The sequence below is a fragment of the Cordyceps fumosorosea genome (genome assembly GCF_001636725.1).
Source record: "Cordyceps fumosorosea ARSEF 2679 chromosome Unknown scaffold_1, whole genome shotgun sequence".
NCBI lineage: Eukaryota > Fungi > Ascomycota > Sordariomycetes > Hypocreales > Cordycipitaceae > Cordyceps > Cordyceps fumosorosea.
The window spans coordinates 1231347-1247524 of NW_017387301.1; the positions used below are offsets into that span (position 1 = coordinate 1231347).

Below are 16178 nucleotides of genomic sequence, written 5' to 3' on the forward strand. Positions count from 1 at the left end.
CGCACATGTTTACTCGGCCTTCTTTCCAGCCTCCAGCGCCTCATCCGACATGTCCCACCCGTTGAGGTATCCAGCGCCGGCGGACAGGTACGTCGCGAACGCGAGCCAGCCCAGGTATGGCAGCTGCAGCCACGCTGCGGTCTCGTCGACGGCGCTCCACGTCCAGGCGAGCCAGCCGTTGAGGCCGAGCAGCGCGACGAGGTCGGCCGTGGCCTCGACGGGGCGGCGGGCGCCGAAGAAGAGCGGCATCCACGCGAGGTTGAGCCCGAGCTGGATCGTGTACACGGTCAGCGAGTGCTTGGTGGAGGCGGCGGTCGCGGGGGAAGAGAGCGGCGAGAGGCCAACAGCGGCGACCCGGTGCGCGGCGTAGCCCATGAGTCTGGTATCATGGCATGTTAGTTGGCGGAGCGGGGAGGGAAGGAGGGGGGGGACGACGCGGCGTACCCGTAGAGAACTGTCCAGACGGGGCCAAACACATAGGCGGGCGGGTGCAGCGGGGGCTGCTTGAGCGCGTGGTACGTCTTGACCGTCTTGTCGGCTGCAAGGAAAAGGTTGTGAGATGGGCTGGTACAACGTTGGGTAGGGACGCTGAGCTACTTGCGTTTGGTGCTGTAGCCGATGGCGGTGCCAAGGGCGATGGGCAGCAGGATGGACGTAGGCGCGTGCTGAAGGGCCGCGATGGGCAACGTAAGAGAAGGGATGTAGGTAGTCATGATGGCGGATGGCAGCGATTTCGTGAAGGCCGGGGTGTGAAGCAGCGAAGTTTATAGCCGCCTGTGATGATCAGCCGATTTCCAATGTCGTCACTGACAGCTGGGGTGGCTTGGCCGGCGATTTCATGCCCCCACCCGCCGCATTTGGAAGCACACGTGGAAAAGACATCGAAAACGAGACATCGAAAACGCCCTTCTATCAATTGAGCCAGCTTTTCAAATATTCATTCTTTCCTTTTTTCAATAGTTTCCAGACCCTGCCGTTAACAGCTCTCCCTCCTCCCAGGTATTGAGCCTTGGGCTGTGGAGCGGCACTAGCCACGCCCGCGCCACACCCAGGTTTTGCCATATCCACACACTGACCAGGGCTTTAATAGATTTTGTCGCGTACTGGCGCGTTGAAACGCGCTCGACACGGTTCGTCCCGCCCTTGCGCGACCCTGGTCGTGGCGCGAGCTGCTTTACTTAATCCTTTCGTGCCCTTGTGAGACTTTCCACAGCAACCAGCTTTTTCTCATCTACCAATTCCCCAGCGACGCATTTCCATCTCGACATTGCCTCTTCACATCTGTTTATATTAGTCGCCCGCATTCTGCATCTCGCACTACCAGCATTCTACACTTAGCCGGCAAGAACATATCCGTATCAGCATTTTTCGATTGGCAGGAAGCTTCCTGCCCCAGGTGTTCCGCATCAATGGCGTCCTCAGCTCTGGGAAAGAGATCCCGCCGCGCGGTAATCTATGGTACGTACAAACAGGCACGGTGCCTTCTAGACAATCGTACTTACCTGTTACCCCAGACTCAGACGAGTCTCCTTCCAAACGGCCTCGCCGGTCGTGCGCCGCCACTGTCGACTACAACGACGAGAACGAGGATCCCGAGGACATTGTCAGCGTTGCTACCACCAATCCCATTATTATCAAGACCGAAGTCGACGACTCGCCTAGCAAGAGAAATCGATCTCTTTCTCAGTCTTCAGCTCGGAACCCCGTCACACCGTCGACGCCACGCCATCACGATGCCTTGGCCGCGTATCCCACGACGCCTCGACACGCCGTCATGTCGGCCGGCAAGCTCTTCAAGAGACTGACGCCGCACTCTCCCCTGTCTCCCAGCACCATCCAAACCGTTTACCACTCGGCTCGCCAATTATTCGCCCGCGGGGCGGAGCCCGGTCAGCTCGTCGGCCGTGACGAAGAGCGTCAGCAGCTCACGGCTTTCCTGGAGCGGTGCACATCAGACTCGCCAAATGGGTGCCTCTACGTCAGCGGCCCGCCTGGTACCGGCAAGAGCGCCATGATTACCGGGCTCATTCAAAAGTACGCAAATAGGGACGATGTCAAGTCGGCATACATCAACTGCATGAGCGTCAAGTCCTCCAAGGATCTCTACATGACGCTACTCGACGGCATGGGGCTTGAGGCCGAGGGCGTAACCGAGGCTGATGCCATGGACGCTCTGCAAGACGCTTTCTACCCCAGAGACGACAACGCCACGACCTATCTGATCACTCTCGATGAGATTGATCATATTCTCACTATGGGCCTGGAGAGCTTGTATCGTGTATTTGAATGGGCCCTCCACAAGTCGTCAAAGCTTCTCCTTGTCGGCATTGCCAACGCGCTAGATCTCACGGACCGATTTCTCCCTCGTCTCAAGTCCAAGAACCTTAAACCTGAGCTTCTTCCGTTTCTTCCCTATACCGCTACGCAAGTGAAGAATATCATCACAACTCGTCTGAAGTCTTTGATGCCCCAGGGTAAAGAAAACTTCGTTCCATTTATTCACCCTGCTGCCATTGAACTGTGCTCCCGCAAAGTGTCGAGTCAGACGGGGGATCTTCGCAAGGCGTTTGAGATTTGCAGAAGGGCTTTGGATCTGATTGAGAACGAAACACGGTCGAAGCACGAGGAAGAGGCAAGGGAAGCTATGCTTCAGATGACACCATCGAAGCGACCTCTTGGCGAGAATATCAACGGGGCCATGGGAGGACGAAGCATTGTACAAATTATGGGCAATTCACTCAAGGCATTGACGGCCGAGACGGCCCCTCGCGCTTCCATAGCCCATCTGAACAAGGTGACGGCAGCAGCGTTCAGCAACGGCACCACACAGAGGCTCAAGACTCTCAACCTTCAGCAAAAGGCAGCCCTGTGCGCTCTGGTTGCGTACGAGAATCACTTGCGATCAAAGGTTAAGGTCGGCATGCCCACTACACCAAGCAAGACCCAGTTACTGGCACCAACTGTGAAGAAGCTCTTTGGCGCGTACTGCCGCCTGTGCACGCGCGACTCTGTGCTCCACCCTCTCTCGAGCTCCGAGTTCCGCGAGGTCATGGGTAGCTTGGAGACGCTGGGCCTTGTCAACGCGGTCGATGGCAAGAATGGAAGCTTCATTACGCCGCAGACGCCTAGCAAGCGTGGCCGCAAAGCCGCCGTGTTGGCGAGCGGAGACGACAAGCGAGTTGCGAGCTGTGTGACCGAGAAGGACATGGAGTCGGTTGTTGCCGGCCTCGGCTCAGGCATTCTAGCCAGCATTTTGCATGGAGAGGCGTTGGATTAAATGTTTTTATCTGGGTTTGTTTTACATTTTTTGGCGTTGTTGGATGTTGGATCATGGCGATCTTGCGATTTCTTGGAGACGGCTACGAGCATGTAAAGGATTCATCAGACTGGCGTTGTTGGTTTTCTGTTTTTGGCGGCAAGTAACATGTAGGATAAGAGTCTGTTCTGACTTGGAGGGAATACCCGCATAGAGTAGGATAGTTGAGACGAATGCAAATATAAAAAGCATTTGCCAGCTCTGGACCGCTGAAGCGACAGTGATGTACGTACATGGATGGTGATTGACGCTGGCTAGGTGAATGAGTCGTGCAAGATTGTTTTAGTAGCGTGTTGTACTTGACACCCCTCGATTATGACGATGGTGCAATGAAACGGCGATTCATGTTCTCGATATCCCTACCTCCCTATCTTTTTTTGGTTATTTTCTTTTTCCAACCTGCCTTGACATCATGCATTGCTGATCGCTGCCGGCCGCACCCCGGTCCTTGCGATTCAACCACGTTCTCTGAGTCGTATCGTCTGACGACATGGCTGCCGTGTGAGTGTGTGGTGTTGTGGACGTGACGGGTCACCTTTTCCTGCAATGCAACGATGAGCCATCTCACATGTTCGTTCGACAGCAGAAACACGGCTTGCGTTGGGGTGTGCGACGGCCGAAATGGAGGGGGCACGGAAGTACTTCATTCGACAAGATGATGCGTCGGGCTCATGGCTGGTAGGTGGTGATGAAACCCGCAGACATGAACTTCGCTCCTTCGACCTTTCTGCCTGCCCGACGACGGAACGGTAACAAAACACGCGCGGTGAGTTTGGTTTTTCCCGGCTGCATGCAGTAGCGTCCTTCAGTTGTGGCGGTGGTGCTATTTAGGCTCGAAACTGCCCGAACGCTTTTTAATAAAGCGTGCTTTGATTTTTTTTCGGTATTTTTACCTTTTGAGGCGGGATGGGCTTGTCGCGGTAGCGCTGTTGAAGGTTACCGCGCCGAGAACTATGTATGTACATACATCACATCACATCAAGTGCCTGCCGCACGACTTGCGCATGCCGGCGAAGTATACAGTGCAATTTTCATGAAGAGCCGAGCCTGTGAGGCAGTGAAAGAGAAAGAGAAAAGGCCCGACGATGCAGCAGCTACATACATAGTCCCCAGCGCTAGTTTACCGGGGTTCGTTCATCCAGACGGGTTATCAATAGTTTGGATTTACTTGCGCGCGTATATCCGTTAATATTCTCAACGACTATATTAATCAAAACTACTTGATTAGAGGGTTTTTTTTTTCTTTCGTTTTGGTCGATGCCAGCTGGGGGCTTGGCACGGGAATGTTCCCCTTTTCTACGCCTTCGGAGGCTTCCATTTTGCTTGGCGATGAGGGGAGAGATGAGACGGACGACGGGAGGGAAAGCCTGGATGTGTATATTCGTATCGCGGCACGTACATACAGCATGCGGCTGCGGGTTTTGGTGATGAACTTGCGGCGTGGCATCTCCTGCAGGAGGCCCAAATCGGCAACATCCAAGTTCGTTGCGATACTGGGCGTTTTAAGACATGCCTACATGGATCAGGGATTGCTACGTAAAATTGTTCAGCTGGCTTGCGGGCTTGCGGGCTTGCGGGCTTTCTTCGATACAGGTTGATATCCAGGGTTCCTCAATTTCTTTCTGTAGGCGGTGGAGAAGGCGGTAAATGAAGGGTCCCTTTTATCCTGGAATGAATGGCATGTACGAATAGACGACGGGTAGTGAACGGAGAGGATTATTAGTGCAATAAGCGAGAGCAACGTTATCACCGGTGACCTCGTATGTACAGGCGGGCACCGCGACTGGGCGAGTGAGTGTGGCTGATGAGTGTGGGATAAGTGTGGGTTGAGAGTTGTGTGAGAGGGAACTGTGAGTTGCCGTGTTGGAGTCGGCGGCGGTAGGTGCCTTTTTACCTACCGTTTTCAGGCCATGGTGGCGAGCTGGCGCATTTCAAGTTATCAGAGTGAGTCCCCCACCAGAGTCCACTATCGAAACTGACACGTCAAGACGAGTCGGAGATGAATGACAATGTTGGAAGAGAATACATTGAAGGCGTTGAGAAAGTACGGATAGCTCCTACTTCTCCAACTACGGGCCTTGGGGGGTTGAAAGCCAAGACATTTGCTCAGCAGCCACGGTGGTACCTACTGTACCTGCTAATAAAGTGACACTTGACAGTTGACAGTGGCACCTATTCCTGCAGCCTCGCCTCACATTCAAGCCACCCGCCCTTTCGATACTGCCCCCAATTCAACCGCCGACAGCCACTGCGCCACTCCCTCCAGGCCAACACTTTCCCCTAGGATCAGGCACAGCCTCCCCTCGCCTACATACATCACCGCCTCGCACCTGCAGCCTTGGGCACATTCCAAACCCTTGCTTTGCTTTGCTTCGCTTCTGCTTCTGCTTCTCCATCTCAGTTTATTAATTTCTCGTTTTTTTTTCTCGGTACCTCACCAGGTCCCGGGTCATTCATTGGTTGCCGGACACTTTCTACGAGTCCTAGGCCGGCCGTTGCTCATCGATGTACCAACACATATTCCTCTCCTCTCTCTCTCCCCAACAGAGCGTATGGGCAACCGCTAACAACAAGCATTCCCCAGGCAAGGGAAAAAAAGGAAACGCCTCAATGCTACCTGACAGGCACACACCATAGTCGCAAAAATAGCCCATCCCCGTCACCAACGCTTGTGGAGCTTTGTGGCTCAGGCAACTCGCTCTCGAAACGGAAGCCAAACCGCACACCATTGTCTGCAGCCCACCAGGAAGGATACCAGACCAACGACAGCCAGCTAGTAGCTGCACCCATCATTACCCATTTCCCTGCTCTCGGATCACCAACCATCTAATCCCCCCCTCCCTCTCCTGCAACCCTCGAAACCAGTCCACATTTTTAAATCATCGTCAAATATTTCTTCGAATCTGGAACATGTGTATTATTATACATCTATAAGCCCCTCCAACCTCTTTCGCTCCTTCATCACCACTCGATTCGGGACTCTGCCCTCGACGCTCGTCCTCAGCGCATGAGCACGCGTCGTCTACCGCTCTGCGCTCGTCAACGTTGCCCATGCCGCTCGCCGCAGCCGGCTCGCACCACGGCGGCGGCAACAGCAGCAGCAGCAGCAGCAACCCAAACCCCGGCGCGCCCTCCGATGACGATCCAAAACCCGCGGCCGTTACGACGGCGGTGCCTTCCACCGGGCCGCCGGCGTCGCCTCGGGTAGCTGCTGCTGCCGCCGCTTCCGCCGCCGACCACCGTACCGCTGACACGGGTGCTACTGCTGCCGTTGCTGCACCTGCCGGCGCGATGTCTTCAACGGCCGTGCCTCGACTCAACACCACTCTTGACAATGCCGCCTCCTCCGCATCATCATCATCCGCCAAACCCGCGACGCCGCCGTCCGTCCACTCAGCCACCTCCAACACCTCCACGTCCCGCACCGCCGCTTTGCTCTCTCGCCTCAACCTACCCTCTTTCAACATAAGATCTCGCAATCGTAACGTCCTCGACTTTCACATCCGTCCCGACGAGCCCCACCGGACGTACAACGCTGGCGACACGGTCCGCGGCCACGTCAACGTTGCTGTCCTCAAGGCGATCCGCATCACGCATCTCGTCGTCGCCCTCCACGGCTATGTTCACGTTTTCAAAGATGCCTCCGCCAAAGCCAAGGCTAGTGGCTCTCCCGTGGCCCCGCGCGGCGGCATATCCGAGCTCCCGCAGTACCACGGCAATGGCCTTGCGAGCCTCTTCCAGGACGAGCAAGTTCTCGCCGGCGAGGGCAGGCTCGAAGCCGGCCGCTACGAGTTCGGCTTTCAGCTCATATTCCCCGACATTGGCCTGCCTAGCAGCATTGACGTACGACAACCTGTGCACTTTGACGCCCTTAGTGGCCCTGATACTGACAAATGACCTCCAGTTTGAACGCGGCACTATATCTTACATGATTACAGCCACACTGACAAGACCGACTGCCATTGCGCCCACCATGTCGTGCGAAAAGCGCGTTCTGCTCGTCGAAAAGATTGATATTGGCCACCTTCCGCCCCCGCGATCGCGAACCATATTCCTCGAACCCATCTCTAAACGCACACGGCGGAAACGATCAGTCATACTCGACAAGCCACCGGCTCCAATTCCAGAGCCGCCACCCACCGGCGTGCCCAACGATCACACCTCCGAAGCAGGCTCCGTAGAACGAACCGGAGCCGCCTCCGATTCCGCGCGCGATAGTACTCAGCCAGAAAACAACCGCGGGCCTACTCAAATCGACGTGCGAAGCGAAATAAGCGGCGAAAGCGGTCGCAGCATAAGCACGGCGGTAAGCCGCAGCGACGTCACGCCACTATCTCACGCATCTACATTCAAGTCGCCATCCAAACAAAAGTTGGTCGACAACAAAACCATCACCGCCACTATTGAACTACTCAAGGGTGGATGCCTGGCTGGGGATATGGTTACTGTGCGCGTATCTGTGCAGCACATTAAGCGTTTAAAGTGCTTGACGGGTGTCATTGTGACATTGTTTCGTCAGAGTAAAATTGACTCGGCGCCTGCTGCGTCCCTATTCTCTGGGAATGACTTTGAAGCCATTGGTGACGATGGATACCCAAGGTCGAGAACAGGGCTTGCTGGATTGTCGTTATCCTCAACAGGCTCAACGAGCATGTTCCGCAAAGACTTGGACCAGAACACGGCGCCGCTAATCATCGATCCTTTGTCGCTGCATGCGTCGGTTACCTGTTCACTGAAGCTACCAGACGACGCATTTCCCACAATACGAGGCGTTCCAGGTGCCATGGTAAGCTTTCGTTACCACATCGAAGTGATTGTCGACTTGGGCGGCAAGCTCTCGAGCCAGATGCTTCAAGGCGCACAGTCCACTACTCGCCTGGGCCAGTACATGACCTCTGGCGTGGACAACGCCTACGGCCCCCGAGTGGCAACAAATATTATTGATACGTCTCCCCTGCGGCGCCAAAAGGGCGTCGTATCGGTGTCCATGGAAACAGTTGTAGGCACAGTCGACAGTTCTCGCCGGCGGAAGCTACTCCGAATATCACCCCGTCTCCCAACACCCCGCGTGACGGAAAGCGACGAGGACGACATCATCCGCGCCGAATTGAGCGAACGTTCATCCGCCGCCTCTCCCGTCATCTATACCACAGCTCCGAGCGAGCGCAACTACGCCTCGCAACCGCCGTTGTTACACCCCTCCCGGGCCAACGCAAGTCCCGCAGCAGCGTCCCAACCTGATTTTCACTCGCATAGTCACGTCAACGGGCACTCGCGTGAGGCAGCCCCGGCATACATTCCGCAGCCACATATGCCTGATTCGCGCAATATGTCGGAGAAGGAACGCATACGACAGGCGGAAACACGCCTGTTGCCGAGCCAGCCGTCAGCAGCAGGCCCGTCGTCCTCTCCGTCCGCACCAGACGAGGACAACATTTACGACGCGCACGACCAGGCGCCTTTAGCCGGGCCGTCGGCGCCCACGGATCACGAGGCGGTAGCGGGGCCGTCAGCCCCTAGCGAGGACGACCTGCACGGTTCATCTGCCTTTCCAGCAGAGGACAAGCAAGAACTAGAACGGCGGCGCCTCATCAACGAAGCGAGCGCGCCGCCAGAGTTCCCAGATGATATGGAGCGCTCCGACGGCCCGAGCCCGGCGAACGATGCCGACGCAGAGCCGAGCGCGCCGGTGTTCGACGAGGATGAGGAGGAGTTGGCGGGATACGGCGTGAGTGCTGGTCCATCGTCTTCTGCCGGTCCATCACGCAGCAATCAACGGTCAACTGGCGAGCAGCTGCCTGCGTATCAACGGTGATACTAACCGTAGCATGTCGATGCGCATGCCTTTTTCGAGTCAGCCTCTTCTGGCATTTCTGATACCAATGTAGTACCAACATACACGGTCCTATCTTTCTTCATCATCAGCTTCCATCTTGCTTCGTTTTTTTTTTCTGCTCAAACTATGTTCTCATCTTCATGGCAAAAGAATCCCTGGTTAGCGGGCAAACAAATATCCGGATATCGGCGTCTCTGCTTTTTTTACAAACTTTGGAAGGGTGAACAGGGGGAGGAAGGGGGGCATCTTTTTTTCTTTATTTATACCATGGAGGAGTTTTGGGGAAGGGTCCAGGAGAAACCTGTCTCCTGCTGTACATGATGAACTCTTTGAAATATATATATATACTTTTTTCATTATGGATATTTGTTTTGTATAGCAGCAACTGCGTAATGCTGCAGCGTATCTTGCGAATTCCTGGCATTAGTGTACAAACTTTGCACATGCTTGTCTATTTATCTGGCGATCTATATTTTCAAATGGTTCATATCTTACACGTCCCCCTCCCCTTATACAGTCCGCCTCGTCTTGCCCCTCAGTGCTCCAGCACAATCGGCTTGCCCGGCTCCCAGTTGTCCAGGCTCTCCCTGATGTTGACCCAGTACCGCATCCTCACCGCCTCCCTCTTGGCCGCCTCGACGTCGTCCTCCCTGAACGCCACCTCCAGCGCCTCCTCGCCCGCCGCGATGCGCGCCTCGTTCGCCTCCCGCGCCGGCTCCAGGTCCTCCTCCACCCGCGCCTCCTCAATCTCCTCCCGCGCCTCCAGCACCTCGCCCAGCAGCGCCGGCTCGTCCACCTTCAGGCGCTCGTCGGCGGCGACGTCGACGCCGCGCAGCGCGAGCAGGTACTGCGCGCGCAGCAACGGGTTGGCGAGCGTGCGGTAGGCGTCGTTGATGCGCGCGGAGAGCGCGGCCGCGGAGGTTTTGGCGGCGCCGGGCGGGTGCAGGTCCGGGTGGGCGCGGGCTTGGAGGGAGAGGAACTCGCGACGAAGGGCGCGGGTGTCGATGGGGAAGTGGCCGCGCGGAGGGGGGCCGAGGGGGAGGGTCGCGGGGAAGAGGTCGTAGTGCGTTGAGGGGGCGGGTGGTGGTGGTGGTGGTGGCTCGGAGGTATCGGCGGGGGAGGCGGCAAGTCGGAGGGGCTGCGGACGGTGTTGGGAGAAGTGACGGCGGTGGTTATGTTGTGGTGGCAGGGACGATGCCGTCGTCGTCGTCGTCATCGTCGAGTGGTTTTGTACTAGTTGGCTTCGGTGATGTGTAGCCAGGGCGGCGAGCGCGCCGCTGGGCGATGACGAGTAGCAGCGGACGCGTCGGGATGGCGGTGCGCCGCCGGCGCGCAGGACCGCCGCGATAAAGGAGCGCATATCGATCAGATAGGCGTCGATGGCGTTTGAATCAAGGCTCCAACAGTGCCGGCAATGGACCCGAGATGCAAATGAAAAACGGTGCTGCGTGAATGAATGTTGGTTGCCGTGTAGGTGCGTTGTTTGATATGACGTCGGGAAGAAAGCTGGGAAAATTTCAGTGGAGCCCCTCATGCCCAACCCGCCAACCGGGGTAATGAGCGGCGAAGACTGCCTAGTAGACTTTCCTCTTGATTCCCCTCCATATTCTGGGCCGGCAACGGGGAGCATCTCCGCTGGAAGCCAGCCACGTTATTCGTGTTATTAGGTATATACGGATATGCCCTGTACCTTGGAGTTAGTATCGGCGCTCTCCCCCACAACTCGGTCTTGATTTCCCGCCAATCAAATGCCCTCCGAAACGGCAACCTTGAATCTTTCTCGATATCAGCGCACCGGACATCGGCAATTGAACCCGAACGAGCCCAACCTTTTTCTATCTGATTCATATCTCTGGCGATTGCCTTCTCTTCTTTACTGATGAGCACTTTCTTTTCTTCGCTTTTTTTGTTTCCCTGTTCCACTTCTATCGCAAAGGCCCGCGTGTGTGCCCTTGTGCAATCGTCCGTTTGTACACGCTGCCCAGCCCAATCAGCCGCTGGCGCAAACATCATCAAACCTCTCCGGTGCTTCATCATCCGGCGCCCTCTCTACAATCCTCCTCCCGCACTTTCTTCCACAAACTCTCAGAAAAATCTCCAGCCATGGCTCCCGAACTTGACGCGGCTGAAGGTAAGCCTCATATCCATCTCTCTCGCTTCGTGTTCAGCCGACAAATACTCACGCTCGTCGCCCAAACAGTCGCCCGCCACAACACGCCTGAAAGCTGCTGGGTCATCCTGTACGGCAAGGTCTACGATGTCACGTCCTTTCTAAGCTCGCACCCGGGCGGCTCGCGGATCATCCTCTCCCTCGCCGGCCAGGACGCCACCGAGGACTATGACCCCGTGCACCCGCCCGGGACGCTTGAGGAGAACCTCGCCCCGGAAGCCGTTCTCGGCACCGTATCTGCCGAGAGCCAAGAGAAGCTCAACGCCGCATCATCAACTTCATCCTCATCATCGTCGGCACCGCCGGCAACAGCAGCAACACCCAGCCCTCCTTCTCCGGCCGCCGCAAAGAGCGAGCCGGAACCGTTGCTCCCTGTGGAAACCCTGCTCAGCCTCGACGACATTGAAAAGGAGGCCGCCAAGCGCATCTCGCCGCGCGCGTGGGCTTACTACTTCTCCGCCTCGGACGACCAGATCAGCAAGGTGCGCAACAACGAAGTCTATCGGGCCATCAGCATGCGGCAGCGCGTGCTCGTCAACGTGCGCGCAAACGACCAGTCGACCTCGTTCCTGGGCCACGCCGTCTCCACGCCCGTCTTCGTCGCGCCCGCGGCCATGGCGCGCCTCGCCCACCCCGACGGCGAGGCGGGCATCGCGCGCGCCGCCGCGCGCTTCGGCGCCATGACCGTCGTCTCCAACAACGCCTCGATGACCCCCGAGCAGATCGTCGAGGGCGCGCCCGCGGGCCAGCTGTTCGGCTGGCAGGTGTACGTGCAGGACGCGCGCGACAAGACCGCCGCGATGCTGCGGCGCGTCAACGCGCTGCGGGAGCACTACAAGTTCATCTGCCTGACGCTGGACGCGCCGACGCCGGGCAAGCGGGAGCTGGACGAGCGCGGCAACCTCGGCCGGGCGGGCGGGGTGCGCGTCGCCGCGGCGGGCAATCCGGGCGTGGAGGCGCGGCCGGGCGGCGGCGGGGTCGGCCAGCAGCTCTTCCACGGCACCGCGGCGGACCTGACCTGGGCGGAGACGCTGCCGTGGCTGGCGGCGCACACGGACCTGCCGATCGTGCTCAAGGGTGTGCAGGCGCACGAGGACGCGTACCTGGCGATGCGGTGCCACCCGCAGGTCAAGGCCATCATCCTGTCGAACCACGGCGGCCGCGCGTGCGACACGGCGCCGCCACCGCTGCACACCCTGCTGGAGATCCGCAAGTACTGCCCGGAGGTGCTCACCCGCCTCGAGGTTTGGATCGACGGCGGCATCCGCCGCGGCACCGACGTCGTCAAGGCCCTGTGCCTCGGCGCCCGCGGCGTAGGCGTCGGCCGCGCGCCGCTCTATGGCCTGGGTGCCGGCGGGCAGGCCGGCGTGGAGCGCATGTTTGAGAGTAAGTCACCCCCCTCCCCGCCGCCAGTGATCTCCATTCTTCATTTTTGCAAGCCGCCGTCTTTGGCGTTGCATGTGCCAAAGCTGTTGGAATTCTGAATACCTCCGGCTGTTCCCAATTGACGCGGCTGCAATATGTGTCTGGAAAAGCGCACGAGATATAGGCTGTGCTAATCCTCCTTGCCTGAAACTAGTCCTGCAAGCCGAAATTGCGACTGCAATGCGCCTCATCGGCGCTCGCTCTATACCGGAGCTTCGCCCATCTGCAGTAAGTAAACCCTGCACTTTATTTGATTGTGTCTCCCTCCCTTGGTCTACTATCGGCTTTGTGCTGCTCAGTTGCTTCCTCATGATCGTAACGGATGATCTATGCCTTGAGTCTGAAACGAGGCATTGGTTGCAAAACCATAGTAGCTATTGATAGTCGACGCTTGCACCGACTTGAGTCTCCTCGACCGAAGCCCTACCCCCACAAGTCCCCAGATCTCTGGCGATCCCCCCTATCATGAGACTCGTGACTACTACAAAGTGCGCCTTGCTTGTACCTGGCTAACACTCCCGCCCCCTCTTCTTAGCTCAATACTCGACGTGTAGAGAGGGATATCTATGATGGCGAGTCTGGGATAGACCGCCAGGGCTTGTGGACAAAGTCGAAGCTATAAGAGACCGTAATAGAAGACACGGTTAAGGGCGTACGCCTAGAACGGCGGATTGGAGGCCGGCCCTTGGCTTGGCGAAGCGTGTAATATAGTTTGCAGGCAATAGATGCGGGGGTTGCCAAGGTAGGCTGAGCACCTTGAATACTTAATTGAACTCGAACCGAAACAATGAGGCTTGCAAAACTTTCCTTGTTATGCGCCTGTCATGTGCCCGTCATGTAGTTTGCTGTCGTGAATGCGCCAGACATGCCAAGCAACATCGCCGGCGAGGTATATGGGCCAGTGTCCTTTGTACTTATTAAAACGTCTGCATGTGATACGGGGCAAGTAATTGCGCGGCCCCATATCGTGTGCATAGGTGAAGTGGGATTATCGCTGTCTTGTGCGGGCAACACTGGTTGGCAGCTGGGCAATGGTTCGACGACGACGCCTTGGCTGGCTATTTTTGCTCCCTCTTGTGATCGCAGGCTGTACCAGTACGCGTACGCCGAGAAGAGGCGGCTTCAACTCAATTGAGAGCTGGTCCAGCGCCAGCAACGGGGGAACGCCCCAGATGCGATGAGGATCAACAAGACTCCAATTCTAATTTGGTATGGCTCGTGACGGCCTTGGTTGCGCCACGCCGCAGGGGTTGTTGCCTATGCCGGAAAGTTCGACGTCGCCGTCCAAGATCTTCCAATTCCAAACAAGGGAAACTTTACTTGTCGCATACTCGTCGCATACTCGTCGACTTTTCGAGGAGTGCTGAGAGGAGAAGACGCCATATAAGCTGGATGCAGCTCAGCTGAAGCATACCGCTAATAGATGCCTGCTACATAAGCTTTCTGTGTTGGATTTGCGATAATGCAGATAAGTGACTAGAAGGCGCGCTCAGCTATAATCTCGCAGCGTTCTATTTTCGCCAGACTGAACCAGTCGTATTGCTCGTCTAACCGGGCTGAGAGGAGGAAGTTGCTGGTGTAAGTAACGCTTCCAAAGGGTATACCCCGGATTTGAGGGTGAGGCGGGCAAACTGCTGTCCATTGCCAGCATAGCAATGACAGCGTAGGATCGTCTACATGCATCAGACTGGCGCCCGACGATTGGCTTCCTCGCCGCAACGGCAGATCAAGAGTCGCACAGGCCACGCTTCGGAACCTAGCCGGTCAATCAGCGAGCAGCGCTGATGACTAGATACAACAGTGCTGATAGCATGATCAGCCTTGGATTGTGTCAGTTGCAGAGTCGCCACACACTGCGTGCACTGGTATGTATGATACTGTAGGTATGATCACCACTGATGATTGGCACTGGCTGCCGCTCTCTGCACCCATTTTGGGGTCAAGCTGCATTTAGCTTGGTGGGCCCGGGGGACATGGGCATTTCCAGCCCGTGTCGATAGAGGGGCGACCGATTGCCTTTTCCTGAATATTGGTCCGCGATGGAGCCAAGCTAGGGTGCAGACGTCGAACAGAGTTTTTCTTTGGGGGCGTTGTTCGGTCGACGTCGACTGAAGTGTGTGGGGTAGGACACGGGTGTTGTACAAAGGGTTCGAGGCCGAATAGATTCTCATGTCCGCCAAGACTGCTGAAGAAGGATGTCTTGAAGGCAGACGCAGCCGCGGTACGATTGGTAATTGATGGGCAGTGCCAATGTTGGCAGAAGATGCGTCGAAAATCCTGCCAAGTGGACAGCAGCAGGACTTGATGGGCCCCAGTGCCAAAATTGGCACGCTCAAGTTGTACAAGTGTGACGGGGCCGGGAGCCGGGTTTGGTCATTGATGGGCAACGGGCGGCTGAAGACTGGTCAACTGGACCACAATCATATGCAAATTTGACGTGCATCTGCTTTGCAGAAGAAGCAGAAAAATTGCTGGAGCCGTTCCTTGTCTTGCGTGGTGTTGAGATGCAGCCTTGCACTGGTACACACATTCTGTGTAGGTACTAGGTACCTATTGAGGGCGATATGGCAGGCAGCAAACACAACCCCAGCAGCAATATGGATATTCAAGAGTAATATAATATGCTGGGACTAATAATACAGAACCCTCTCCGCGATATGGTTCGAGTCACCTTACCTTGGCTGGAGACGGAATTCCAGAGCCCGAGCGGCACTGCAGTGTAGCATTAGGATGGGGGGAAGGTGGTATGCTGTTGGGCCGGGTGGTGCGTGTTTGATTATTGCCCGCATAATCTGCTATAACTGCGTTTTGATATGCTTCACCACCGACCGGGGGAGGTACAGTATGTGAGGCTCTGTGGCCCTGTTTAAACCGGGGAGGACGTGCGGCTCTGTGACAGGTAGCACTCGGGGGCTGCTTGTATCAAGAGGCAGCACGACCAGGGTACGTACCAAAGCGCCGCGGGCCGTGATGGCGGGCGTGTGGCAACACTGTAAAAACTGGAGGAGGAAAAACGCAGCATCCTCAGAGGTTGCCAATACAAGGCGGGTGTGGGTGGCGTCGGGTTGAGTGGTCGCGTGCGGCTTGCGGCTTGCGGTGTGCTGTAACCAGTAATAAGCTGAGATGGATGGCCTGACTCGGAGGGGCCGAGCAGCGATTTGGGCACAGTCCACCGCCTGTCGAGACCCTCCTCCAGTTTGTTGCCCCAGGGGGAAAGAAAAGATTCTGGGTAAGGTGATGCTCAAGATGAGGGCCAGTCAGAGTTTTCGGGGCCGCATTATAGCGCAGAGAGCTATTGCCTCCACTGCGGATTATGGATGCTCTCCTTGCTCGCGCCCAGATAGAAGAGCCATCGTTGAAAGCGCGGCAATGGCATTACTGACTGATGTTATCATGGATGTAAAATCGAATGCCCGATTTCACGTGCGCTT

At 56.8% G+C, this 16178-nt stretch overlaps 5 protein-coding genes across 5 annotated transcripts; 3 read left to right on the top strand and 2 right to left on the bottom strand.

Moving 5' to 3' along the window:
- Positions 1–9: 9 nt before the first annotated feature.
- On the bottom strand, positions 10–713 carry ISF_00405 (translocator protein; the record flags this gene model as incomplete). Its single annotated transcript, XM_018844012.1, has 3 exons — positions 10–379; positions 445–564; positions 598–713. The coding sequence occupies 3 exons, from the start codon at positions 711–713 to the stop codon at positions 10–12; spliced, it is 606 nt and encodes a 201-aa protein (XP_018708462.1).
- Positions 714–1409: 696 nt separating this feature from the next.
- On the top strand, positions 1410–3277 carry ISF_00406 (cell division control protein Cdc6; the record flags this gene model as incomplete). The annotated part of the gene is made up of 2 exons (XM_018844013.1): positions 1410–1458; positions 1515–3277. The coding sequence occupies 2 exons, from the start codon at positions 1410–1412 to the stop codon at positions 3275–3277; spliced, it is 1812 nt and encodes a 603-aa protein (XP_018708463.1).
- A 3090-nt stretch (positions 3278–6367) lies between these two features.
- On the top strand, positions 6368–9131 carry ISF_00407 (pH response protein PalF; the record flags this gene model as incomplete). The annotated part of the gene is made up of 2 exons (XM_018844014.1): positions 6368–7159; positions 7221–9131. 2 exons carry the CDS (start codon positions 6368–6370, stop codon positions 9129–9131), a joined length of 2703 nt encoding a protein of 900 aa, XP_018708464.1.
- Positions 9132–9687: 556 nt separating this feature from the next.
- Positions 9688–10512, bottom strand: ISF_00408 (co-chaperone protein HscB; the record flags this gene model as incomplete). Its single annotated transcript, XM_018844015.1, has 1 exon — positions 9688–10512. The coding sequence occupies one exon, from the start codon at positions 10510–10512 to the stop codon at positions 9688–9690; it is 825 nt and encodes a 274-aa protein (XP_018708465.1).
- Positions 10513–11255: 743 nt separating this feature from the next.
- ISF_00409 (L-lactate ferricytochrome c oxidoreductase) lies at positions 11256–13301 on the top strand (the record flags this gene model as incomplete). Its single annotated transcript, XM_018844016.1, has 4 exons — positions 11256–11283; positions 11353–12708; positions 12902–12975; positions 13122–13301. 4 exons carry the CDS (start codon positions 11256–11258, stop codon positions 13299–13301), a joined length of 1638 nt encoding a protein of 545 aa, XP_018708466.1.
- Positions 13302–16178: the final 2877 nt, after the last annotated feature.